This window comes from Zosterops lateralis (genome assembly GCF_965231275.1).
Source record: "Zosterops lateralis genome assembly, chromosome: 2".
In the NCBI taxonomy this organism is placed as follows: Eukaryota; Metazoa; Chordata; class Aves; order Passeriformes; family Zosteropidae; genus Zosterops; species Zosterops lateralis.
In genome coordinates, this window is record NC_139763.1 from 36,812,665 (window position 1) to 36,837,874 (window position 25,210).

Below are 25,210 nucleotides of genomic sequence, written 5' to 3' on the forward strand. Positions count from 1 at the left end.
GCTCCTCTGTGCTACTTCTGCCCTCTTACTATAGCGAGGAAGACTATACCAGATGACAGCAAATTACATACCAAACACCTTATCCTATTATGCTTTTGCTTTCTTTCCCGGGTTGCCCTACAGAGTTCTTCAATTTTAGACCTATTGCAGAGATCTCACATCCAGCTGTGCCACACTAGCACAACCCAAAATAATCCACCTTTAATCTCCCAAGATCCCTCTTGACCCAGCTAATGACAGAAGTGGTAGTGCAAGTGAGAGCAGGTACAATCTGGAGATTATAAGAACATAGTATCTCATGGAGCTCCCTCAAATGCCCATGGGTTGAGAGATTTCATGTGATGACAGTAGCCAAGGTAAAGAAGGGCGAGGTGCTTTAATTACACCACCATTTGGCTGTCAAATAAGGTATTTTTCAACTACAAGGTAACTGTTTTAAGAAGCAAATTGTGCATTTTAATATACCGAGATACATTAAAATGGGAAAAAAAAATCTGAAAACAAAAAAGTGCATGGAAATTCAGTATGGCTTGCAAACTGGGAATAAAACATGTACTTACAAGAGATTAAAATATCAAAAAGTCTAATATTATTTAATCCACAAAAAAATTGCACTACTTTAATCAAATATTGAAAATTTTGAAAGGAAACTGACAAGGAAAATTACCATCTTCTTTTTTAACTGACTGAAAACAAAAAATTAAATTATGTAACTAAACAAAGTTTTTTAATTAAGTCTTTACTAAAAGTTTTTTCTTGGTACTGTAATTCCATATCAATTGTAATTACATCTGGGTGGAAAAAACCCCTAAATATTAATATTTTACTACTATTAAGCTAGGAAATATAAGGTGATAGAAATTAAAAAAAAAATCAAACAACTACCAAACTTAAAAGTAAAAAGAAATGATAGGCAGAAATGTTCTACTAATTTTTCATCTGTTAGGAATATTAGGAATGTATTTTTTAATAGGACAAAGAACTTTTTCCAGAAGTACTAGACTTTAGTCCTCAAAAATAACAAAGTAAATAGACTAATGACCTTAAGCCATTACAGGTATTAAAAATGTTGTGTTCTTATTAATTTGGAAACTTTAAAAAAAATGAGATGGAACAATACAATAATGGATTGGGTAAAGTTATTACATTAATCTATATAGCTCCTTAATTCTACACAATCTATCATAATTTATTGTTCTCATAAAATATGGCACATTACACTTTATAGCTTTGACGAGTGAATATTACTAAATAGGAATAAAATAACAATAAATACAGGTCCAAGTTACTGTGACTTATCAAGGAGAAAACTCGATTTATGATGAATATTTAAAAAACTCATTTATAGTTATAAGTGACTGTATAATAATTAATCCTGCCCCTTCCTCCCTGCTACACTTCAGGTAAAGTTTGGTACATACACTATGATATGTAGTCCTAAAAAAATTATGACCCATTTTTTTACCCAGAACCTGATGCACCGTGTGAATTTAAAAGCTCCAGCCCACACTTGTAGACGAGTCACTTGCAGGAAAGGTGCCAACTAGAAACTCACCTACCCAGTCAGGGGCTAAAAGGTCTGATTACCAACTTCCTTAGTCACCTGTTGGAGGAGCCTCTCCCCAGGGCTAGGGACAAATAAGAGTGCCCAGGGCCTGTGCCGCTGGAATTCCTACCATGCAGGTTTCACCATGTCTATTACTCTGCTGTTACTTGCACAGTGACCTGTCAGAAAGATGTTTCCATTTTATTCAGTTTTTGGTACTCAATAGACTGAATTTCAAAATAAGAAAATAAGAGGAAAAGAAGGCAAGTCAATCAAATGAATTAGAAGAAAAGACCTTTTACTGAGATTTTGTCTAGTGGCTAAAGGAATGTTTTGCAAGATTAGTAAAAGTACTTAGAAAAAATGCAGGCCTATTAAAAAAAAAAAAAAAAAAAAAGGCACAGAAGCTGTGAAAAATACCAAGGAGCTAAAATTGTGGCTCGAAGTAAAGAATGAGGTTAACTATCTATAGATTGCACCAGTTTACTCAAATAAAGAATAACATCAGTTCCAATTTTTTTCATAGCCGAAACGGCTAACAATTACATGGCAGAACTGGGATAAAAACATCCTACACAGATCCCTACAGAACCTCCCTGAGCTCATACTCTGCCTGACCTGGATACCACGGAGCTCATGCTCTCCTGTGCCTGCACACCTGTAGCTGGCAATGGACAACACCGGCCATAGTGAATACATTTAACCAGGGCCAAGGCAGCCCCTTCCCGGTGCCACACTGGAGACACCGCCAGGAATGAGAGCCTTGGCACCCTGGGCGCCTCATCGGCCAGCCCGACACAGCTGGATCGACATCCCCTCAGCTTGCTCCACGCTGGTCAGGAGTGATGACCTCTTTGTCATCTCTCTTTCTTTAATTCATCTTTCCCTCTTTAATTCCTCTCTTCCCTTTCATCTGATCCTCTATCCAAAACCCACTGCCGTGTGCTTATACAGTAGGTCAGGGACTAACACATTCATTTCTTTGCCAAGTGTGTAATTCACTGATAAAACTTTTTGATTGTTGGCGATCTCTCTGACTTTTGTCGTTCCTTTCGACCATCGAGCATTTACGAATCTCAGGTGATACTTTCCCTTTAAGGGAGGGTCTTCACAGTGGGGCAACAGAGGATTCAAAAACTCATTTTCACCATTTTGGGGGGCTGCAAGTGTTTTTTCGCAGCTTCCACAATCTAGTGATAATTCTCTCTCTTCCCCGTATCAAAACAAAATAAAAAGAAAATAATCAATGTTTGAGAGAACTTTCAGTGAAAGGAAACACAGCAATCCCCCCTGAGGCGACCCCCTGGCTCCCCGCGCTCCCCACCGCCGGGGCCGAGGGGCCCGCTCCGAGCGGCGCTCGCCATTGGCTGCCGAGTATTGCCGAGTGCTGTCGGGCTCCTCCGGCGCGGCGGGGAGGGGAGCGAAGGGCTCGGGCACGGCGCGGTGCATTGTGGGGCGGGAGAGGAGAGTCACTGCTCAGCCAGGGCCGCCATCTTGGCCGCGTCCGGACTCGCTCCCGCTCCCCGGGCCTCTTCCTTCTCCTCGCAGCGCAAAGCGGTGGAAAGGGAGAAGACGAAGGGCCCGCCCGGGCGGTGCTGATGCGCGCAGAGCCTCCTCGCACCTCTCCCGGACGCCGCTAGCAAGGGGGCAGGGGTGGTCGAGCGGTCGCCGGCGCGGCCTCTCCTTTCCTCTGTCGGGATGGGTCGGTCCCGCAGCCGGAGCTCGTCCCGCTCCAAGCACACCAAGAGCTCCAAGCACAACAAGAAGAACCGGAGCCGATCGCGGTCCCGCTCCCGAGAAAAGGAGCGGGCAAGGAAGCGCTCCAAGTCCCGGGAGAGCAAGCGGAACCGGCGCCGGGAGTCGCGCTCCCGCTCGCGCTCCAACACGGCCCCCTCCTCCCGGCGCGACCGGGACCGGGACCGCGACCGCGCCTCCTCCCCCCCGGACCGCATCGACATCTTCGGGCGCACCGTGAGCAAGCGCAGCAGCCTGGACGAGAAACAGAAGCGGGAGGAGGAGGAGAAAAAAGCGGAGTTCGAGCGGCAGCGGAAAATGTGAGCCCGGGCCTGCGCTGGGGACGAGGGGGTGGTGAGGGCTGGGGGAGGAAGGGAAGTGCTCGGTGCCCTGGTGCCTCTCTCTCCGCGCCTTCTTCCTGTGAGCCAGGGCCGCCTGCGGCCGGTACAGGCGTTTGGGCCCCGGCTGAGGCCTGGCCAGCGCCTGTTTTCCCGCCATCCGCCCCTTTCCCAGAGCCCGGCTCCCTCAGGTGCGCTCGGAGCCGCCCACTCGGGGAGCGAGCCCCCCGCCTCCTCCTCCCGCTCGGCCGCCTCTGCCCGCTTCCCGTCCGCCGTCACTGCTCCCAAACTTCCCTGTGCGGCGGCGGCCTGGGCGCCCCCGGGGCTTTGTGCTGCACTGCCCGCCCCTCCCCTCCCCTCCGTGGCGTGGAGCTGGTTACGCGGCGAGCGGAGGCATCTGGAGTCGCTCGATGAGGGTTCCAAGAAACACTGTGCAGCTGCTGTATTAACGCTGTGGGATTACTGCCTTGCCAAGTGGGACGGTGGGGTCCGGTGACTTGTTTCGTTTGAAACCTTGGCCTTTTTTCAGTTTTATGTTACGGGTAGTGTGGTTATTTATTAAGTCTGCAGATACAAATACTATTTTTATAAACGATGGGGGTGCATTAATATATATATAGCAGCGTATGAAGTTATGAAACAGATCTTTATGCAACAGAGAGAAGAATGGTTTGAACAGTTGTAATTAGAGGATTCTTTTACTTTGAACACTATCCATGCTCATTGGACCACCTAATCCAGAAATAGCACTTATTTGTACTTATGAAGCTAAACGGTGCTTTTAATTCTCAGATAGAGCTTTACTTCAGCCATGAGGGTCTCAGTTGTCATTGTTGGGCTTGGTGACCCCAAGGTGTCACTTTCATTTTTGTTTGAAGATAATCACCTTTGCTCATTTCAGAATTTTGACACTCAGAAACTTCTACAGTAACACAAACCTGTGAAAATCGACATACTTTGACATATTGATTCTACTTTTGTGGTTTAATTTTATTCAGTACCTAAATTAGGAAAAAGATTCTGTGCATATCTACAATGAAGAACTGGAATGTGCTTAAAATTTTGAGAATAGAATTAATAGTTTATTCTGGTACTTAAGAGCTGGTTTAGTTCACATGTAAGTAATTTTTCTATGTAGGTTAGCTTTAAAGTTTTAAAAAGTTCATGAAGTCTCTATAGAAGGAATATATTTCAGTGGTACTTGCTACAGAATAGTAGACGTTTGAGGAAGAATCAATATTGGAAAAGATTGGGTATGGAATTTTGATACTTCTACAATACACTTTAAATTTTAAAAAGAAATAAAATTTGGAGGAGAAAAATACGGTATTTTAGTGAGTCATCTGTAAATAGTGTTACATTTGTTAGTATAGATTCCTGGTAGATAAGGAAAGAAGTACTTCCTTTCTGTCTGAATAAATTAGTGGACAGTTCATCGACTGGAACTGACTTTCTTCTTCTCATGTCTTGTTCAAACCTCAGTGCACAACCTAACTTCAGCCCTTTCCTGTAGTGCTCATTTTCTTGCCTTGCAAGTATGACTTTCTTCCCCTCAGAAATTTGGTAAAATGTAAGTGGTTTCTTTTCTGCAGATTTCATACAGTGAGTCTTTAAGAAGTAAATGGATCATACAAAAAATAGTTTTTTACATTAGTGACTTATCTGTTGCTCTGGAATCATAACTCAGTAGGCCAGGATTATAAAATACTGTAAATTCACGTGATTAAAAAAAAAAAAAAAAGTTGTTATATTACAGAATAAATCACTGAGATTTATAGCTGTGTTTATAACTTTGTTTTCTTAATAAGGTCTAAGCCATTGTAATACCATTGCCTATAAGTCTGAAAATGCATTTGATTGATTTAATTAAATTTGAATGGAGTTTGTTGGAGTGAGAAGAATGAAACGTGCAGGGACAGTGCTTAATTTGAGTGCATCATCAGTTGCTGAGAATATTTGAAAATCATTTCAGACATGAGTGTCATGGCATTTTTGTAACTGTGCACTATCTTTATTCAATTAGTTAACTTTTTTTCTAGATTTCCTGATGTTAAATCTGAAGCTATGATAATCTAATAAAGCATGAAAATATGAAGTTAATGACAATATATTTCTCTAGAACTGTAGCCTCTTAAGTGTACTAAACAGTACTGCTTCAGGATGGTGAGAGTACTCTCCGCTGAATAAGAGAGAAGGGAAGCCTTTTAAAATAAAATCATATTTAGTATATAAAGGATATTTAAACATTTGTCCACAATGGGTCATGGCTTGGCAGAGATACACTAACAGACTGCTCTAGTTTTTTTGTTTGTCTTATGTTGCTTTGGGGTTTGTTTTTTTTTTTTTTTTCCTGAAGAAAATCACTTCAAGATATTTTGTGTCCATTCTGGAAAAATGAATGCTGATCTAATGTACCCGAAGCTAAATTTGCTATCTCTTGAGGATTGCAAGACTAAAATTGTTCTTCTCTGGCCAAAGGAGTTGTGGATTCTAAAACTTCCTACTAAAGGAAATCCACTTAGTTCAGTACACTTTTGAAAAGATGACACATGACATGGGGAAATTGGGAGCCTTCCACCTTTGTATTTCCCATGTTTATCGAGATAAGTAATCCATACTTCATCATCTCCTACTGCATATTTGCAAGTTGTGCCTTGGGTTATCTAAAAGTTGTTAAATTATGGGGGTTTTTTGTTTGTTTTTTTAATTAGTTTTTCAGATAAGATAGATTAGGAAAGATTTTCCAAATGAGATAAGAAAATGAAAACATCTGAAAATGACAGGGTATTAAGATATTAAAACAGTAGTTCTTGTAAATCCTGGATTTGTGTTGCTGACAGGCCAGAAGAAAAGTTTCATAAGATTGTTCTGTACTTCATGGAACATTAGAAACAAAAGTTCAATATCAAGTTTAAAACCAAGTATTCTTCCCAAAGCCCATCGTAATTCCAGATAAATAGTACTTCATGAAATGTAATTACAGAGTATTCACAGGTGTTCATCCTTAGATATTTTGCCATGTTGTACTTATGATTACTACTTGGATTTTTTTGCTGTATGTGGTAATTAACCTGCAAATTTACCTAGTATTTTTGTATCCTTTTTAATGAAAAATTAAAGCAATGATCAGGCTGAAGGATAATACTGCTGCTCTAATAAAATAAACACAAGACATTTGAAAATATTTCGAACATGAAGAACACGGAAAGCTGCAGTTTGAAAAGATTTAGTGCTTGGTATTGATATAATTTTTTTGGATCATTATGGTAGAAATAGAGTACTCCAATAAAAAAGTTAAAAGCTGAAGTTACTGAAATTTGTTAAGGTAAATGATTAGATAACTAGATTACAGGTATAACACCGGAATCCTAGGTAAAATATTGAAATTACAAATTTTATTGCTTCTGTCTTTCATTTTAAGATGCTGGCGATAGTTTGGTGCCTCTAAGGTGGTGGCTTTAAGGCAAGATTTTACAGAATCTTATTGCTGTATATGGCTTAAAATTGAGACCATATAAACTCCTGCAGGGTGAATGCTAGTCAAAGTTGGGTGGGGTTTGGACTTTTTGGAGGAGGGGGGATTAGTGTTGTGGTTGTTATTTTTTGGTTGGGTTTTTTTCTCTTTTTTCCCCCTAATTGGGATCACAAAGTAGTATGGTAAGTTGTCTTCAATTTATTCTGTTGGTATATGGAAAGGTGCTAAATATGGAATGGTCTGAATGGATTCCCTGTGATAGGAACACCAGTGGCCTGAATATTCACTTTCTTTAAATGCAGTGCAAAATATTCTTTAAATCTATAATCTACGTGTAAAAGTTACTCAGTAGCATAGCTGATGCTGTGTGTTGAAGGAGTTTCTTTCAGTGCCAGTGTTCTTGATTAAAAATGTAACCCTCATGTTTGCATCTTGCAGTCGTCAACAAGAAATTGAAGAGAAACTGATAGAAGAAGAAACTGCTCGAAGAGTGGAAGAACTCGTAGCTAAACGTGTAGAAGAAGAGTTGGAGAAAAGGAAGGATGAGATTGAGCGAGAGGTTCTCCGCAGGGTGGAGGAGGCAAAGCGCATCATGGAAAAACAGTTGCTCGAAGAACTCGAGCGACAGCGACAAGCTGAACTTGCAGCACAAAAAGCCAGAGAGGTAACGCTCGGTCGTTTGGAAAGTAGAGACAGTCCATGGCAAAACTTTCAGTGTCGGTTTGTGCCTCCTGTTCGGTTCAGAAAGAGATGGAATACAGCAAATCTAATTCCCTTCTCATATAAACTTGCTGCGAAAGTTAATTTCTTGCCTATTCAGAGGAGCTCACTGATATTTAAACAGTTACTCTTCTAAAACCTGAACAAGGATACTTGATTCTTAATGGAACTGACCTACATAATTCAGAATTGTTTGAAACTTTTGCCATGGCTGCAGGATTTATCAGCAGTCCTTTCATTTTGGGGAAGGGTATTAAAAAATATGTAATTATGTATCCTTCATTTGTTTCATTTTGTTTACCTAGACTGTAAGAGGCTTTTGCCTTCAGCCAGGCAAAAAGCAGGGTCCAGCAGTGAGCTGCAGTACCTGTCTTTAACAAATAGGTTTCTTATTCTTCATTTAAAATGAACATTTTCCTTGAGCACACATTGGACTAATTCTGGGACTTCGAGCATAAGCCCATCCACGTCTTCACGAAGGATCTCTGTCCAAATCATTATATCCATTTTTAATAACTACTAACAACTCCTTTTTTTCTCCCTAGAAGTTATAAAAGAGCAGGTTGCCCTTGTCTGAAGTCAAGCTGAACGTGTGACTTGGGTTTTTGGGGCCTTTTTTTGTTGTTTTGTTTTTTAATCAGCAGCTGGAGCAGAAGCTGAAAATGTCTTTCTGTGAGACAGTAATTTGCTACTAAAGGCTTTGATGCCTGCCTGCACCAATCATTCCAGGATCCAGACATTTCAAGACAGACTTCAAACTGTAGAGGAAATTTGTGCTAAATAGTCATAAGTGTCAAATGCTTTTTTCACTCTGTACGTCCTACACAGTTTATTTTAAATTAATATTTTGATTGGCTTACGAAAGGAGAGACAGTAGCAATGCAGCTTTCCCCTTCATACTAGATGTGACTTGTCAGTCACATGGTATCAAATTAAATAGAAACAAATGGAATGCTGAGTTATGATCAATATTAAAAAGAATAAATTATGCTTTTTTTGCAAATTCAGACTTTAATATCAAAGAGTTTAAGTTGAATTTACATGTTCATAATCAGCAAATTCTTCATATTCAGAGGTTTTCATTTGATCAGATGGATGACTTTTTTATTTAAAAAAAGTATTTTTGGTATTGTCATCATGTGGAGAAGTCCCACCAGTTCCTTGTAATGCAGAATGAACCTCCATGCCTGGAGTGAAGTGTGCTAGCTAGTAGCTGGTTACTAGTCATAGTAAGAAGTTTTCATATGCTTGCTTTGTTCGTATTAACTTTTTTTTCTTACACAGACACAAACCTCTGGCTAACTTTAAATCCTCCAAATATAAAAATAATTTGGATATATATTATGTGAACTGAAACACTTCAAAATTTTTCACGCAGTCTTCATATTTGAGTTGCATAACAGAGTTCCATAAAATTCACCAAGAAAACAACAATTATAAGGCTTTATTTCCTGATCTTGCCTTCCCTGGACTTCCTGAATTCCAAGTTCATACTGCAGACAGTTTCAGCTGTCTTAAAATTGTCAAAATACTGAATGTTAAGTCCATTCTCCCCATGAAAGAAGCCCATAGCTCCATGAAGTATGGATTACCATTTGTATTTTTCACTAACAGTAAATGTATTTTTCTTATTAATTGTTTGCCTTAGGAATGATTTACATATTTTTGTTCCTTCTTACCATAAACATCTGCATTCCTCAGCTCAGCCTTCCTTGTATGTTGTTTCTTTATAAATGGTTGAGCTGCTGATGCAGGTATTGCCAAGCTAACAGTACAAATCATTTTAAAGAGGAAGCTGGCGCGTATGGCAGCCGAGGAGCACACTCTGCAGGACACTGGACAAGACAGTAAATATTCAACTTTTAATGCTGATTAAAGGAGTATAGGTAAAGAATACGTAGGTATACTTAATTGGTGAGACAAACTATTCACTTTATTTATATTTTCTATATTACTTTTTAATTTGGTAAATACTATCCAGTTTTTGTAGTTGTCCTTGTTGATTTGTGTGATATTAAAATTCTAGTAATAAATTGTCAGGATTCTGTGATTAGGGAGGGTTTAGTTGGTTGCTGTTTGGACTGGGCGGGATGATTTAAATTGAGTGCTAGAAACCAGTTTTAGTGGCTGCACAGTTTACCGTTGTGAGGCAAAATAGGTGGCTGTAAAGCTGCCACTTTAAGTCAGTTCACAAAAGAATTCTGAGAAAGATTAGTGAACATGCAGAAATGAATATTTTACTTTACTAACATCTTGCCCTGTCCTCCCCTTTAGGAAGAAGAGCGTGCAAAGCGTGAGGAACTAGAGCGAATACTAGAAGAGAATAATCGAAAAATTGCAGAAGCACAAGCTAAACTGGTATGTGAAAGTGTAGTTAACTGTTCTGTAGGGAAATACAGAAGGTGGTGTCTCTGCCAGATTTGCAACACAATTAAAATAAACAAATCAACCCTTTCTAGAGTTTACCTTGTATATTGCTGGTTCCATCAGTAACATTGCTCTCCTTCCCATAAGCATAAAAGACCAGATCCTTAGTGGTAACAATAAGCTGGTAAAATAGTTTAGATGCAGTTGATTTAGAGGGGAGACAGCTGCCTTCAGAATTTTAAAAGTATGTTTTAACTATATCTCATGGAGAGAGTTGAAGTAAGTTTGCAAACATGTTCAGCTTTGTGTGACTAAATCTCTTTTGTTGAGTGGGACAAGTACAAACTAGATTTGATTCTAGTTATACAGATACTTGATGCAGAAGTGCTGAAAGGGACTTTCAGCATAAACTTAATATGTGTAAACTAGGAAAGGCTAACTTATGTTGGTCTTCAAGCCCTTTTAAATCAGGTGCTTGCCACATGAAAACATTCAGTATGATTTAGCTGATTCTAATCAATTGATTATAAGACAAACTAATCTGCTTCTAAATCCTGTTTGAACTCTGTCAATTTCCATTGCCCAATTAATTGCACCTCTTTCATATAAAAATGAGGCTACTTAAAACTTTCTGCTTGAATACATCTGCTTTAGATTTCTTTCTGGTTTACCCTTTTCTCAACGTATGGTGGAAACAGGACAAAAGGAAAATTTAAAGTATTGACTGATGTAATGAACTGTATAAGCACCTTTAGAAGACCACTGGGAGAGCTGTAAGAACCATAGGTCAATGTAAGGATTGACTAGTTTCAAATCACGTGAAGATGGTTTTGGATTAGGGGTTTTTAGATGGGTTTTGGAGCAGGGAGACCTCAGCCAGAAGGTATGTGACTTCATTATGTGTGTATGTTACTTCAGCTTACACATGACAAAAGTGTTGGGACAATTTCTGTATGTATCTAATGTCTTCCTTAGTTAAAATGTAATGTGTTGTTTGCAAAGCAATGCTGATAAACATGGTACGTAAGCACTCCAGATTTTGGTACATTAGCTGTAGAAAGTTCTCAATGTTTCTTCTAAACTCAATTCAAATAACAATTTTATAAATGGTTTCACTGAAACCAACTATGGCACCTAGCTCAGGTAGAACTGCTTACATACTTATGCAGGATTCAACCTGTTTGGAAGTTAATATGGACTTGTAAATTGCTTTTATGACTGCAAAATATGCTGGCCTAAATGTTACCATTTTCCTATATAGGCTGAAGAACAATTGAAAATTGTTGAAGAACAAAGAAAGATTCATGAGGAGAGGATGAAACTAGAACAAGAGAGACAGCGTCAGCAAAAGGAAGAGCAAAAAATTATCCTGGGCAAAGGAAAGTCTAGGCCAAAACTGTCCTTCTCCCTAAAAAGCCAGGATTAAATTTCAACTCTGAACTCTTAAAAGAAAAAAAAGAAACAAACAAAAAAATAACAAAAAAAAAAAAGGAAAACAAACAAAAACTTTGTATGGTAGCTTCATGTTGAAGTGTTTTTTGTTTTTTTTTTTCTTTCTCTCAAGTTTTTTTTTTTCTTTTTTTTTTCTTTTTTTTTTTATTTTTTCTTTTTTTTCTTTTTTTGTCTTTTTTGAAAGTTGGAAAGTTAGCTTGTTCTAATAGGGGCTGTGCTCTGCAATTTTTTTTTTTTTTTTTTTTTTAACTTCCATTAAGTTAAATCCTTATCAGATCATCGTTGCCTTTTAGAGGTTAATCTGTTTTCATCAATTTTGTTTCCGTATTGGTGGTCTAAAGCAACTCATGTCACTTTATGAATTGTGGATGATCTGATAAGGTTTTACTGACCTACTCATCAGAGTCTGACTCTGATAATTGACAGAACTTTATACTGGGTATTGCTGACTTTTAATGTTTTTATTTTAAAGTCAGTAAATACATGAGTAAATTGCCATAGTATTACTGGACCTCTGTGGTTTATTGTTAAATCAGTGTCCTATGATACTGTCCCGTTGTTGCGCTTGATGTTCCTGATACAGGTAAGGAAATAGTTTGTCATTTCTGCTATGAATACATAGAGAGAGTTCAGTATTGTCTCTGTTAGATTTGTTTTTATTACATTGACAGCATTCAACCAGCGTTCCCCATTGTGTAAATAAACCAATTTGCTGAATAAAGTGAAAGTCTTAAATTCATATGTTTAAGTACATTTTTTTAGTACACTTCTATAAACAACTATAAGAATGACAATTCACATTATTAAATTCAAAACTATAGTGATATTTTTTTAAATTTTGCTTTAAACTATTGTGGCTTCTACTTATAATGCAAAATCACACACGGTAAAAAAATCCCTGCAGTTGTGAATGTTATTGATGGCTGCTGCTGTTTTTATGAATGTTGGTTTTTATTCTGACAGAGACTTATTTCAGCTGTAGTATCATGTTTTAAACGGCTGTTTGGCTTACTGCACCCAGACAGATACTTCCAATATCTAAACCCCTTCAGTTCACTTCATAATATAATCCATTGTATAAGTTAAGGTCATTACCATATAATGAATCTGATGGATCCTAAAGGATTTAAAAATGGAAGTTTTTCCTCTCAAAGGACTGGACTGGCTAGTATATTTGAACTGAAAAACAGAAAGTGAGATTCTATCTAAATATAATATTTTAGCCAGAAAGCAACTGTTATACAGATCTTGAGTGTTATTCATTTATATATACAGGCTTTATTTTGAAAAATGAAACTGCAGATTGAAAACTATATATATAAAGTCCCCCTTTTTGTATGTAATTCCTCTACCAAAACCTAGATTACTATAGCTTGTCCAGTTCTAAAACTTTATTTTTCCTGTCAGTGTGCAACATCTGTAGTAACCATAAAATTCAAGTTACCAGTAGTTGCCTGAGCATTTGAATGTCACTGGACAAAGTTGGAAATAATTCCTGATATTCCCAAAGGGTCTGTTTCTGTAGATTTAGCAAATTAAATGTGGGAACAAGTTAAATGTGCCACTGAAAACAGTATTCAACGAGCTTTGTATGAAACCGGGGCTTGGGGGCAGACTGATGTGTATCGCTTTGTCCAGTATGACAAGAAAATGTGAAGATGGTAAAATACCTACACTATTACTGTACTTAAATTTGTCTATATATTGTATAACAAAAGAAGGTTGAAAGTTGCTTAATGCATAAAAACAAAAGCTGAAGCCAAATAAATCATGTACATGACCTGTTGGCAGGAGCAGGCTGTATTTAAAGATCAACTGATACCTGTATTTCTAAAACAGAAAACATCCCCTGTTCCCTTATGAGAAACAAGCTATTAAAAGTCAATACTCAAAACAGACCTATGCAGTTTTGTTTCCTCTTCTGAAAGCAAGAAGCTAAGTAATCATACAGCTGTGGTATTGAGCATTTTGTTCTGCATCACGTAATTTGCTGCTAAATACCAATATTTGTTCTCTGCATTTAACATTGTGTAGGCCTAGATGTTACCAGGTTTTTCTCAGTCCCACCTCTAGGACTACCTTGTGCACAAAATGCCCATTCCTAATGAGATTACCTTCTGCCATTCCACATTTCACTACCTGTTTCTCTTTCCCCTGCCTTCAAAAAAAAAAAAAAAAAAACAAAAAACAAAAAACAAAAAAAAAAAAAAAAAAAAAAAAAAAAAAAAAAACAAAAAAAAAAAAAAAAAAAACAAAAACAAAAAAAAAAAAAAAAAAAACAAGGAAAAGCAGCTAGGTCTTTGATTTGGTTGGGGGTAGATGTTCACTTGGTGGAGTCTGCTGTCTCTTTGCTGCCCTAAGGCAGTTTCTATGTCTTAGATCTTTGTATATCTGCTGTGGGTGGATGTTAGGTTTGCATTGCTATAGAGTCTTCTTTTTTAAATTATTGTAGGACTTCAGAGATACTGATGATTTCTAGAAAAATAAAGATGCATATAGTTTGGAAAGGGGGCAAGTTGACATTTGATGTTAAGAACTTTGGGTAGTTCTTAGTTCCATAGAACTTCATACCCATTTAACACAAAGTATGCAGGAACATAGACTGACATAGTATTTAAACCGTGAGCTCCCTGCATGTGTCTGCGTAGAGAAAATGCTGTTGGTGATTGTGTTCAGTATTTAATTTTTATTTCATTACAATTTGAAGTTTGAACTTCAAATTTTGATTAGACAAGTTTTGGGTTGTTCTGGGGTTTTGTGTGTTGTTGACCACCCCAGGGAGGCAGGTAGGCATTTCTGTTGCCACCTACCTTAAGCAGTATTCATTTCTCTTATATGGTAATAGAAGAGATCTTAGTTTTCCCAAACTTGTTCATAAATGTCCTGGATAATTATTTTAATATGAAACAGTGCATCTGTCTGGCAAAGGTAGGAGCTTGGAAGGCCTTTGCACACTAAACATGTGCTCTTACTTTGGTGATTTGCTAAAATGCCCTTTGAACTTTGCATGTTCATTTATCATCATTTTTCCAAGCCCAAGTGGAAAGTTGACTCCTGAGAAATGTATTGGAGGGATGGCATCCTTGCAGCTTAGCAAAGCAGAGACCATGACTTTAGTGAGATGTCTAAACTGCCAAGCAACTGCATTTGTATGTATGATCTCATGAAAGTATCAACAGTTCATCCATTCCTATCTTGTCTTGAAAAAGGATTTACTTTTGATGTCTGCTTTTCTCTTGAGCTATGTGCCACCTCATACACCTCGCCCTATCTATTGTCCTTCCTGACCTGAATCTGATATCCCCCTCTTTGCAATGCTGTTAGCATCTTCTCAGGATTAAGTATCTGCCATTTTTTGCATGTACACCAAATATGGAGATGTTGGCTACTGTTCACTTTTAACTGCATGCAGTATTTCATCAAACATTTTCAGAGCATTTGGGGTCTTAGCTCTGTCATTGCAAGGTCTCAACTTGGTGCAAGTCCAGGTGAAATTCGAGTCATTAAACACTTTCCAGGTTGCGTTACAGAAGGGATTTATTTCATAAGAGAACTGTGGAGCTGTCTGTGTGCCTAAGGCTCATTCCAAGGCAGAAGGATATGGTTGAAGTGCCCAGGCTGGTATGGTTTCGGACTGACAGGCCAATCTAGCTAGAGCTGAACCATGACTTTCACGCACCTCTGTTCTGTTCTCATGCTGGTACTGCTATGTGTATGTTTCAGGGTTATCCCTCTCTTTCCATCCCACCATTTTGTGAGCCTGCTGAAGAGTGACAAGTTTCTGCTGACATTTCTGTCCTAAACAACTTCATGCTTACAATCATCTTCCATGGACTGATACTTAAAATCAAGGGTTATGCTAGCTCAGCATCAGCTCTGCTCAGAAGGACATAGATCCCCTTTGACAATAAAAGGCCAGTTGTGTGGCAGAAGCTTGATCCCAGGTCATTTTTCCTACCCCTCATATCACTGACCATAGAATAATGTAAATATTTTTGTTTTCAAAGAGTGGTACAGATAATCAGCATAAGTCAAGTCAAACAGAGTTAAAATGCATGGTTTGGATGTATGTACATTTTCTCTGATTTTTATTACAAGATGGCTTGAATTCTATGGCTGTATCTGGGAGAAGCCAAGCTCATTTTCTAAGCTATGGTTGACCAAAACTAGTCATAAGACAGAGCTGGAGAAGGCAAATTAACATCTATACATGTACTTTACCATAAGTGCAGAAAATGCACTGTTGCAGTGTGAATGATGTATTAAGAGCTGTTTCAAGTATCTAGCACACTTGGCCTTTTGTACAAACGAAAAGCAATCCATTTAAGCCAATAAGCATCAGTTGGGATCATTTCTCTTTATTGAATTAGCAGTAATTGTATCCATTGAGTTACATCTTTTCGACTTTCAAAACTGGTACATTTTCATGTAATGATGAATGATGGTGAGCTTTTCCACTTCGAAAATTTCATGTTTTGCTGATGTTTAAAAAAGAATCAGGGATTCTCTTTTGGAGAGAAGAAAGGGGCCAGTCCTGATCCCATTCAGATTAGCTGCCTTTCGTTATAGATTTTGTAGTACCAGAGCCCGTAGCTATATAATTATTGCTGACATTACTGTTGGAAAGAAGGTGAAAGAGGTTATTCAGCGATAAACAGGAATCTTTTTCCAACCCAGTGTGAGGTACAGGACATAAAGGTTTAAACGGTACCAACAGCAAAGTCCCAGTTTTTCAGTGAAGGCAAGGAATAGGCAGGTCTCACCTGCTGGCTGGCAGCGGGCCTCCATCCATCCGTCCATCTGTGCGTCCATCCATCCCCGTCCGCCGAGCCCGGGCGCTGGGGACCGCGGCAGGATTTCCCTCAGAAGCCTGTTCCCTGTGTGTTCGTCTGTCAGGAAACCACGTTCCTTACGACTCCCGAAATGTCTGCCGGGACCTCCTCCTGAAACAGCCCCCAGAGAAGCGGCAGCCAAGCCGATTTCTAACTTCCGAACATTTGTCGGGGTTTTTTTTGCATTGAGATCCCCGTCCCCAGCCTTTACTCTCGCGTCTCTCCCGCATCCGAGGCGCTCCTCGGACAGAAAGGTTGGAGGCTGATGCGGCGGGCGCAGGGGTCGGCACCGGGGCAGGATTGCGGTGCTGCCCGGGGGCTCCGCGGCCCCTCGGAGCGCCGCCCGGCCCGGCCCGCTGGGGACCGCGGGTGGCTGCGGCTCTGCAGGGGCGGCGCGGCCCGGCACGGCCGCAGGGACCGCTCCTCGGCCAAAACGGTGACCTGGGGAGGGCAGCCACCGAGCTCGCGTGTCTTTGAATATCTTAATCTTTGTTGATTAGGTTATCTCGGAAACGAGCGCCCAGTTTTGTTTTGGTTTTGACTGAAATATGATTTTACTGACGTGGATTTTTATACACTTACAGTGTGCATCGGTAGGATGCTGGACAGTGGAGTAAAACAGCTGTATTTGCGTAAAAAAAAATGATTAGGCACTGGACAATAGAGCCGTGTGATATATTTAGCTACAGGAGGATATTTTCAGACAATACCAGGGCTCTTCATTTCCTCTGGTTTACTTAAAGCAAGGATACGAAGAGTTAGAGGTCACAGTTTACTCACCGCTTTTACAAAACACCGCTCGTAACCTTTTGCTTCTAAACAAACAGAAGCAGCAGCATCACGAAATTGAGGTAGAGCTATTTTACACGTCCCTGTGGCTGGAAGCATTTATCAGGCTCCGTGTTTACACTGTCTCACGACCGGCTACACACCACACATTTGTTTTAAAAGTTTAATAATTAAGTTCTTTCCTCCCCTCACTGGTGAAGTTCTCCTTTGATGCCCCTCGGTGTGCATAGATACCTAAACTCCCACTTGAGTGCTAAGTTTCCGTCCCGAGAATCGGATTCTTTTCCTCCAAATTGCGTCGCCGGATCTGCAATTCCTTCGTCAGTGCAAATTAAATTTAATTAAGCAGTTTACTTAAAACGCATTCGATGTTTTGTGTGAAAAGCAAACTGATTTCCTTGTTTTCTTGAGTGGTAGATTTCATTAGGGAGCTACCGAATACAATTAACTCAAAATCTATGGGGCTGCGAGGACGCTTCCAGTTTCTTTCCTCTCTGTTGGGAGCGGAAGGAGCGAGGGGCTAAAACACCCGTTTTGTTGGAAAGGGGTCGAAAGAGTTCCAAAATTGATTCGGGAAATAAATTACAGTGCCAGTTGTTTTCCTTTTAAGAGCTTCTTGGCGTTCGTCTAAAAGTCGGACAAAGCCTATTTTTAAGCGAATACACATATTTCTTCAGGAATAAAATTATGCGAAATTGGCTCTTTATTCGAGTTTTTGGTAGGACGTTCTTTGCGTGCCTCGACTAAAAGGTAGGGAAATGGCAGAAAAGAGCGCGGTAATTTCCTGGGATTTAATTTTTAATCCTTTCTGCAGATACTATTTTGGCAAGAAATCCCTACTGGAAGAAATTCGGTAACCCTCTTCATTTCACAGGAGCGACTGTGCCATTTGCAGCCTCCGTGCCATTTACAGCACCTCGGCACAGCTCCTGTCGCGGAGCCCTCCCGGTGTCGCCCCCGCAGCCCGGAGCCGCCTCCCAGCGGAGGAGGGTTTTTTTTTCCTTCGCCCTTTGCCTTTTGCCTTTTGCGGCTTTGGCGGTGGAGCGGCGGGCGCGGGGCGGGCAGGGCGGGGGGCGGCGGAGGGGACAGCGGGGGGGGGAGCTGCGGAGGGCAGCGCTGGCCGCTAGTGGGCGCTGTGGGCCCGTGCAAGGGCCGCGCCGTGCCGTGCCGGGAGCGCCCGCCGCCCCCCGCGCCCCCTGAGACCTGCGGAGCCGCGGGGAAACATCCCCGGCCCGGCCCGCGGGTAGCTGCCTCCGCCAGAAATAAGTGATAGAATGAAATACAAGAGCCAGGTGCCGTGCCGCGGTGTCTGAAAACGAACGGTGTCCGAACCCCCTCCCCACGAAAATCTATAGGGGAAGAAAGAGTCTCCGCACAACCGCCAGAGAAAGGCGAGGGGATCAAGAGCCGGTCCCGGAGCCCCGCGCCGCCTCCCGCTCTGCACCGCTCTGCGGGGCTCCGCCTGTCCCACTCTTCTTTACTCAGGGCCGGCCCGTGGCTAATTGTCGCGCAACCAGATAAACTTGGAAAACTCACAGAAGCCGTGGGAAGGGCTAGTGGGAATCTAGCGCGGAAGCACCGCCAGGCCTCCTCCTCGGCAGGGAACCTGCAGAAAGTTGTGCACGGAGCCCGGCCCGGCCTTTCCCGCGCAGTGCCCGCAGCCGGGCCCCGCGGGGTGCGGGGGGCTCCGCGCCTCCCGGCCCTGCTGCCGCTGCTCCCCGCTCTCGGAACGGCAGCCTACTCGGGGAACAGCTTTAGCAAAAGGCTAGGGTTTAATGCTTATTCAATTTCATTTTTCCCCCTGATCTCGCTCCATGTGACCCGCCGCGCCTCCCGCGCACCCCGGTGTGCCCAGAGCGGGGGGACAGGCTCCCGGCGGGCAGCGGCGGCCCGCGGAGCGGAGGGCCGGGGGTGTTACCTGCCGCCCGCCCGGCCCGGCCCGGCCCGGCGCGGCCCCGCCCGCCGCCCGCGGTGAGTGACAGGCGCGGCGCCCAACCAGCGCGGCGGCCCGGCGGCGGCCCTGTGAGCGGCCCTATGAGCGGCGGCGGCGGGGCCGCGGGGCCGCGCTTATATGGCTACGGCAGCGCGCTGCCGCCGGCCGCGCTCCTGCGCCGGGGACTCGCACAGGCGGCGTCGGGGCTTGGAAGCGCCGCGGTGGGAGCGACGGCGGCTGGCGCCGCTCCTCTTCTCTCGCTCCGTTCCTTCTCCCCCGCGGAGGGCTGCGCGTCGGCGCAAGTCCCGCGCCCGCCGTTCCTCCTCCTCGAGTCGGCCGCCGCGGCGCGCACTGCAGATCGCAACGGGAGAGGGAACATTGGACGCTGCAAGCCCCGCGTCCCCCGTTTTGGTTTATTTTCATTTTAATTTTCGTAATCGTTGTCCGCCCCGTTTGTTTCCCTGGTTGCTCCGTGGTGTTTGCCGGCGACAAGGACAGCAGTGCCCCTCGGAGAAGCCGGAGCCCTGCGGATGCGCCTCCCCGGGCTGGGGGAGCTGGCTCGGAGTGGATTTATTGACTCGCGGCGGGTTCCGAGCTGCCCGAGAGAGCCCGGGCTGGCGGTGCCCGTGCGGATTGCAAACTGCGGGGAGCGGTGAGAGACACACAGCAGGAGCCGCCCGCCGTTTCCTTTCCCCCCCGACCCTTTTATTTCTCCCGCCACCTTTTATTTTAGCCTTTTTTAAATTTATTTTTTGTTTTACTCCATTTCACGCGGGCCTTAGACACTGTGAAGGCGTATGGCGCTCTGGATCCAAATGGGAGTTGGCAGTTTGAGTGGCATCTTCCAAGGCAGCCGGGAGACCCCCACTAAGAGGAAGGACTGAGGCGTTTGATTTTTTTTTTTTTTTTTTTTTTTTATTTTTTTTTTTTTTTTTTACTATTGCTGTTACTTGGAAGGTAGCTTGGATCTGACCTCACCGGAGCTATTCCTACATGCGAGTGGCATACATGACTCAGTAGATCTGCCTGCAGCTCTCGCCAAGTGCATCGTCGACTCTTACTGTGTGATTTTTTTTTTTCTTTGATTTTTTTAAAATTATTTTTCCCCCCCATCAATCATCCCGGCTGTTGGGATACCGGGCACCCATCCTGCTGTTGCCGCTCAGGTGCGTGGGAAGGCGCACGGCGGAGTTGCTGAGGCTCCGGGAGGGACTCGGTGCCGCCTGCGACCATGGCAGCGCGGAGGCGAGATGCCTCCGCCTGGAAGTACTGCTGGGGAGCCGTGATGGTTTTATGCAGAACTGCACTGGCGCGCTCCATCGTTTTAGACCCCATATATTGGAATTCCTCTAACCCCAAGTAAGTTCCCATCCCGCTGCCGCCCGCCGTTCCCCCGGGAGCCGCGCTGTCCCCGGTGCGGGGGAGGGACGGGCCGGAGCCGCGGGTCGGCCGCGGCCGCCGGGGACGCGGGGACGGGGCGGGGCGCACCGCGGGGAGCGCCGGGGGCTCCGGCCCGTCCTGGGGCCAGCCTTCCCTGTGACGGTGGAGCTGCCCCTCGCCCCCGGCGGGAGGGTCTGGGCAGGGCAGGGCGGGGAGGCCGGGCCGGGAGCGGGACGGGGAATGGTGCGGCGGTAGCGGGATAAACCTGCGGGCAGAGCTCCGGGCCCGCCCGGGCTGGAGCAGCGGAGGAGCCGCGCTGAGTTGCCAGGAAAGGGTGATACTTTCCAACTTCTCCGTCTGCAGATGCAAACTCATCCCATTGACTCCAGCGAAGTTACATCTGCTTATAACAGGGCTAAATTTGGTTGTGGAGTTGATGGTATCAAGGCACATGTCAGTGAGTAATGAACTAAGCATTACCCATCACACAACCATTTAGTGTCATTCTTCATTAACAAACCCAAGCAAAAATGTACATGCGTTCCCAGGACCTCACTTTTACAGCTCACTCTTAAAAGGAGATGTGTTATCTTAAAAAAAAAAAAAAAAATCCCCCAGCAACTTCTTTACTTAAACGTACAAATTATTGCTGTTAGAAAGAAGAACTTTTTGAAAAGTGGGCTGTCCTTCTAAAGAAAAGTCTGAGGCAGTGATGTAAAGCTACTTACACTTCTCTTTTGTCTCCTTGGATTTTTTTAACATACAAAATGGAAGTTGGCTTTGTTCACTTGTGAGAGTCTCTGAACTTTAGTGATTAGAATCACTAGTTTGGAGAACAAAAATCACGATAAGAAGTAGACTCTGAGTTAGGAGAATTTTAAAGCAGAAATCCTTTAAAATATTTTTTATATGTATGCTCCATCTTCAGTTATATATATTTAAAATTAAATAATATGTAATGTGTTAATTGAATTTAGCGTTTCCCATTAACTCCAGTAAGTGCATGTCTTGTTTTCCCGGGGGAGTTTGTAGAGGAAATGTTAGGTGGTGATGAGACAAGTATGAATGAAGTATTTCCTGGATCAGGGATTAATCCTGTGCAGGTGTCAGGATATCCAGGAGTTTGGTGAAGATTTCAAAGTTTGAATTAGGAGTAGCATCTCAAGTTTACCAAGTAGCCTTGCCTTACAGTCATCATCTGCTGTTGCTTTCACTAAAGGAAAAAATCACTATAGATTTCTATCTGTATTATTTTTTAATACTCCCTCCGTTTCTTTTCACCAAGAAGTTTCCTGATCTTTCTTTAAAAAATAGAAAAAAAAAAGGCAGGAGCGCGGGGCTCAGTTCAGAGTCTTTATTTGTAATATTGATTGACAAATGCTTTTATATATATATGCACCAGGTGGGAAGCCTGTTAAAATTTACCTCTAGTCACTGGCTCAGCATTTACATGATGCTGCATAGCTGAAGTCTTTCTTTGGCTTAAGAAAGGCACGGCATCACATCAGAGAATAAAGCGAGCTTTATAAGGCTGTTTAGGCTCTCGAAAGGCAAAGGCTGAGAGCCGGGGTTGCATTGCAGGAGTGGGCCTGCTGTGCTGATGGAAAACAGCCTTGGCTCGGCCTAGGAGGAAGGGGAATGCTTTTGCATCCGAGCCCTCGCTGGGTTTGTGCCTACAGAGGTCACTGTTCCAAAGCAGAAGAGCCGGCTGCACGGGCTCTCCTCTGCCAGCCCCAACCTGCTCTCGCTTTTTTTTTTTTTTTTTTTTTTTTTTTTTTTTTTAACTTACCTTGATCGCTTTTATTAGCCATCAGTGAAACGAAAGCATCCGAGCAGCTGAATTCAGCCCATCTCACAGAGCCTAGGGATATGCTTCTTTTGTCAAACACGATTTGTGTTTCCATTTAGTTAATTCTAAACTGTTTGATTACAAAAAAGGTTTGAATGTTGTTAATGGTAGATCTAATGATAATATCTAATTGCTTTTTCAACTTAAATGCACGCTTAAAAATAGGTTGTGTTGCTGATGTAATTGAATTTTCTTGAGTGATTCATTGAGGCTTAATCACCACAGTGAAGAAGTACACTATTAAAATTAGTCTTTTCAATTGCTGGGGCTAGTGATTTATAGGCCTCTTGGAGGCCTGGAGTTTGAGGAGGCTTGCAAATGCATTCCTGATACTGCTGCTGGTGAGGCAGCTCTACTTCTCCCAGCAGAATTTCTTACTAATTCTTCTCACACTTGTTTGCCTGAAGGATCCTGAATAATTTGTCCTTAGATAAGGTTGTCCTCACTCTGGATTCAAGCTGAATGTTAGCTTGGGAAGTAAAGCTGTTGAATAGATCTTGGCATGGTATAATAATAAAGCTCCTTTCTAGGTTTGAAATAATAACTATCTTGGGTGCTGGTTAATTTATTCAGGGAAGCTGTGCATTTAACTCTTATTGAAAGTCTCAAGACATAAATCTGCTGAACAGGTAGGCAATTAAAATGGGAGAAGTTGTTAGGTTAATATAAAGTATGAAATAATAAATTTTAGGTTAAGGCGAACATATAAACTGAATTGGTTTTGCACTGAAGCCTAGAGGTTGTAATTTCTAGCAGGTGGCTGGGATGGAGAGCACGCAGTAGCTATTTGAACGCAGAGCTCCACTCCCTGTTCCCCCCTTACCTTTTTAGAGATCTGCTTTATTGCCTTGACCAAATCATGAGATTGAAGTGACCTCCGTAAAATAATTATTATTATAAATAAACCTGTGACTTTATTGCTTGGGGGTTAAACATGGTTGTTGTAGATGGTCTTGGCAGACTTTATAGACTTATCAGCTGAAGAACTTTTTTAGATCACCTGATCTTGAAAACACAGAGGAAAAATTACTCTAGATTTAACTCCAGTTGACCCTTTTTAACGGGAGACTTTCTGCCTGCGTTGTTTCTGCCAAGACAAACAATGTATGCAGATAGCATAGATTACCTCAGTTTCACCTCACAAGGGCTCAGCACTGCCTTTGACACTCAGGACCACACGTAATGTTCTGGAGCGCCTTTTAGTGAAGCAGTAGAGAAATCTCATTCAAAAAAGCATCGCTTATGTCTAAGCGTCGCTGTTTCCCTGCGTGCTATAGGCCAGTGAGCAAGGCGGTTCTCTGTAGTGACATGTGGAAGGTTATCCTCATAAGTGGTGCCTTTGACACTGATTAAGTTAGATTATATAGCTGTTTTTCTCTCCCTCTGATAACCAGTTATATATGGGATATTTCACAGCCTGCCTCTGAATGAATGCTAACATGTCAGAAACTGATAAAATAAACTACAATTGATGACCCTGTTAAATGTTCTATTCAGTAGCATATAGACTAGTCTGCTTCTCATTGTATCTAAAATTCTTATTTTTGTAGGTAAACAAATGCACATTCACTACCGATTGAATAGCCCCTTGAACTATGCTCTGCAGTTTGCATTTGGGTTAATCTTGTCGGTTTTAATACAGAGGGGAAAAAAAGGAGAAAGCACCAGGGGTGGAATTGTTAGTGCTTTCACATCCACATTCTTCACATTTTGTCAGGATGATAAACTGTAGGTAATGGACAGCCCTTGTTTCACAGGACAGGCAAGCCAGCCAGAGCACAAAGAGCTTGCTAAAACGGTGTCTCACAATGTGTTTGGGAGGCTCTCAGCTAGACAAGAATTTATTTGGGAGTCCTGTGCTGTGGGACTACACTTTCTAAGCTAAGCAATTACAGCTTCAAGCTGAAGAAACATGAGCGGAAGGTTAAAATGGTTTAAACACATGCTCCTAAATTGTACCCAAAACATAGCTGTTGACACTTGGAGTGCTAATGGGTGGGAGCGAGTGGTGGCTTCCAGTTAGTCCATTTGATAGTTCCAGCATTTGTAGCCAGGTCTCAGAAGCACAAGCGAATTAGCAGAATGAATTCAGAATAAACTGAAGGCCTATTTCTTGAGCTGGTTATTTTCACCAGCCTTTTAAATGTAGAGTATAATTGCTATATTATTTATAGTAATTGTCTTAAAGCATGTTATCTGTAAGCTGTGCTACGTTGCTACGTTATTTCATTTTGTTTAAGGAAGTAATTGTGTTTAGAAAGGCGGTGACTAAAAGTCATGCTAAAATCACTTTAAGTTCTCCCTCTTCCCACACACAAGAATGCCTTCCTTTTTTTTTTTTTTTTTTTTTTTTTTTTTTTTTTTTTTGTCTCCATTCTTCCCTGTTTTATTGTAAGGAGATCACATTGCTCGAGGTGTGATAGTCTGGATCCTCTCAAATTCGGCCCAGGTTCCTGGCATGGGAAGTCAGGAGCGGAGGAGGTGGCTGCTCGGACACGCTGGCAGGGACAGGCCTGTCAGCCCTGCGCGCCAGCCACGGGCAGGCCTCCTCTGGGACCCTTTCTCCTCTATGATCTGCTCCTCATGCATCCTGCAAACCTGCAGTACTTGAAATTGCTTGTTGCAAATGAGAAGAAAGTGTTCTTCTGAGGAAAAAAAAAAAAATAGTGATTAAAATGTTATTCATGTGTGCCTAATGTCTGTCTGCCTTGGCTGCTGACATAAAGAAACCTGTTTTTCTGGTCATTTATCATACATCTACATGGATTTGCTTATGAGCTCATTCTTTGTGAGGC

The 25,210-nt window shown here is 42.4% G+C and overlaps 2 protein-coding genes and 1 long non-coding RNA gene across 3 annotated transcripts in view; 2 read left to right on the forward strand and 1 right to left on the reverse strand.

Moving 5' to 3' along the window:
- Positions 1–2,983: 2,983 nt before the first annotated feature.
- ARGLU1 (arginine and glutamate rich 1) lies at positions 2,984–13,920 on the forward strand. The gene is made up of 4 exons (XM_083884977.1): positions 2,984–3,600; positions 7,532–7,757; positions 10,088–10,171; positions 11,442–13,920. Exons 1-4 carry the CDS (start codon positions 3,245–3,247, stop codon positions 11,604–11,606), a joined length of 831 nt encoding a protein of 276 aa, XP_083741103.1. The 5' UTR covers positions 2,984–3,244; the 3' UTR covers positions 11,607–13,920.
- A 3,031-nt stretch (positions 13,921–16,951) lies between these two features.
- Positions 16,952–19,188, reverse strand: LOC310906010. The gene is made up of 3 exons (XR_014589325.1): positions 19,172–19,188; positions 18,790–18,859; positions 16,952–17,560 (listed from the first exon to the last, which is right to left on the reverse strand). It is a non-coding gene; the product is annotated as an uncharacterized lncRNA (long non-coding RNA).
- A 391-nt stretch (positions 19,189–19,579) lies between these two features.
- EFNB2 (ephrin B2) overlaps positions 19,580–25,210 on the forward strand; it is a 44,349-nt gene continuing 38,718 nt past the window's right edge. The window contains exon 1 of the mRNA XM_083854413.1: positions 19,580–20,545. Within this exon, the coding sequence (XP_083710539.1) occupies positions 20,418–20,545 (128 nt within the window). The 5' untranslated portion in view covers positions 19,580–20,417. The remainder of the gene's footprint in view (positions 20,546–25,210) is intronic.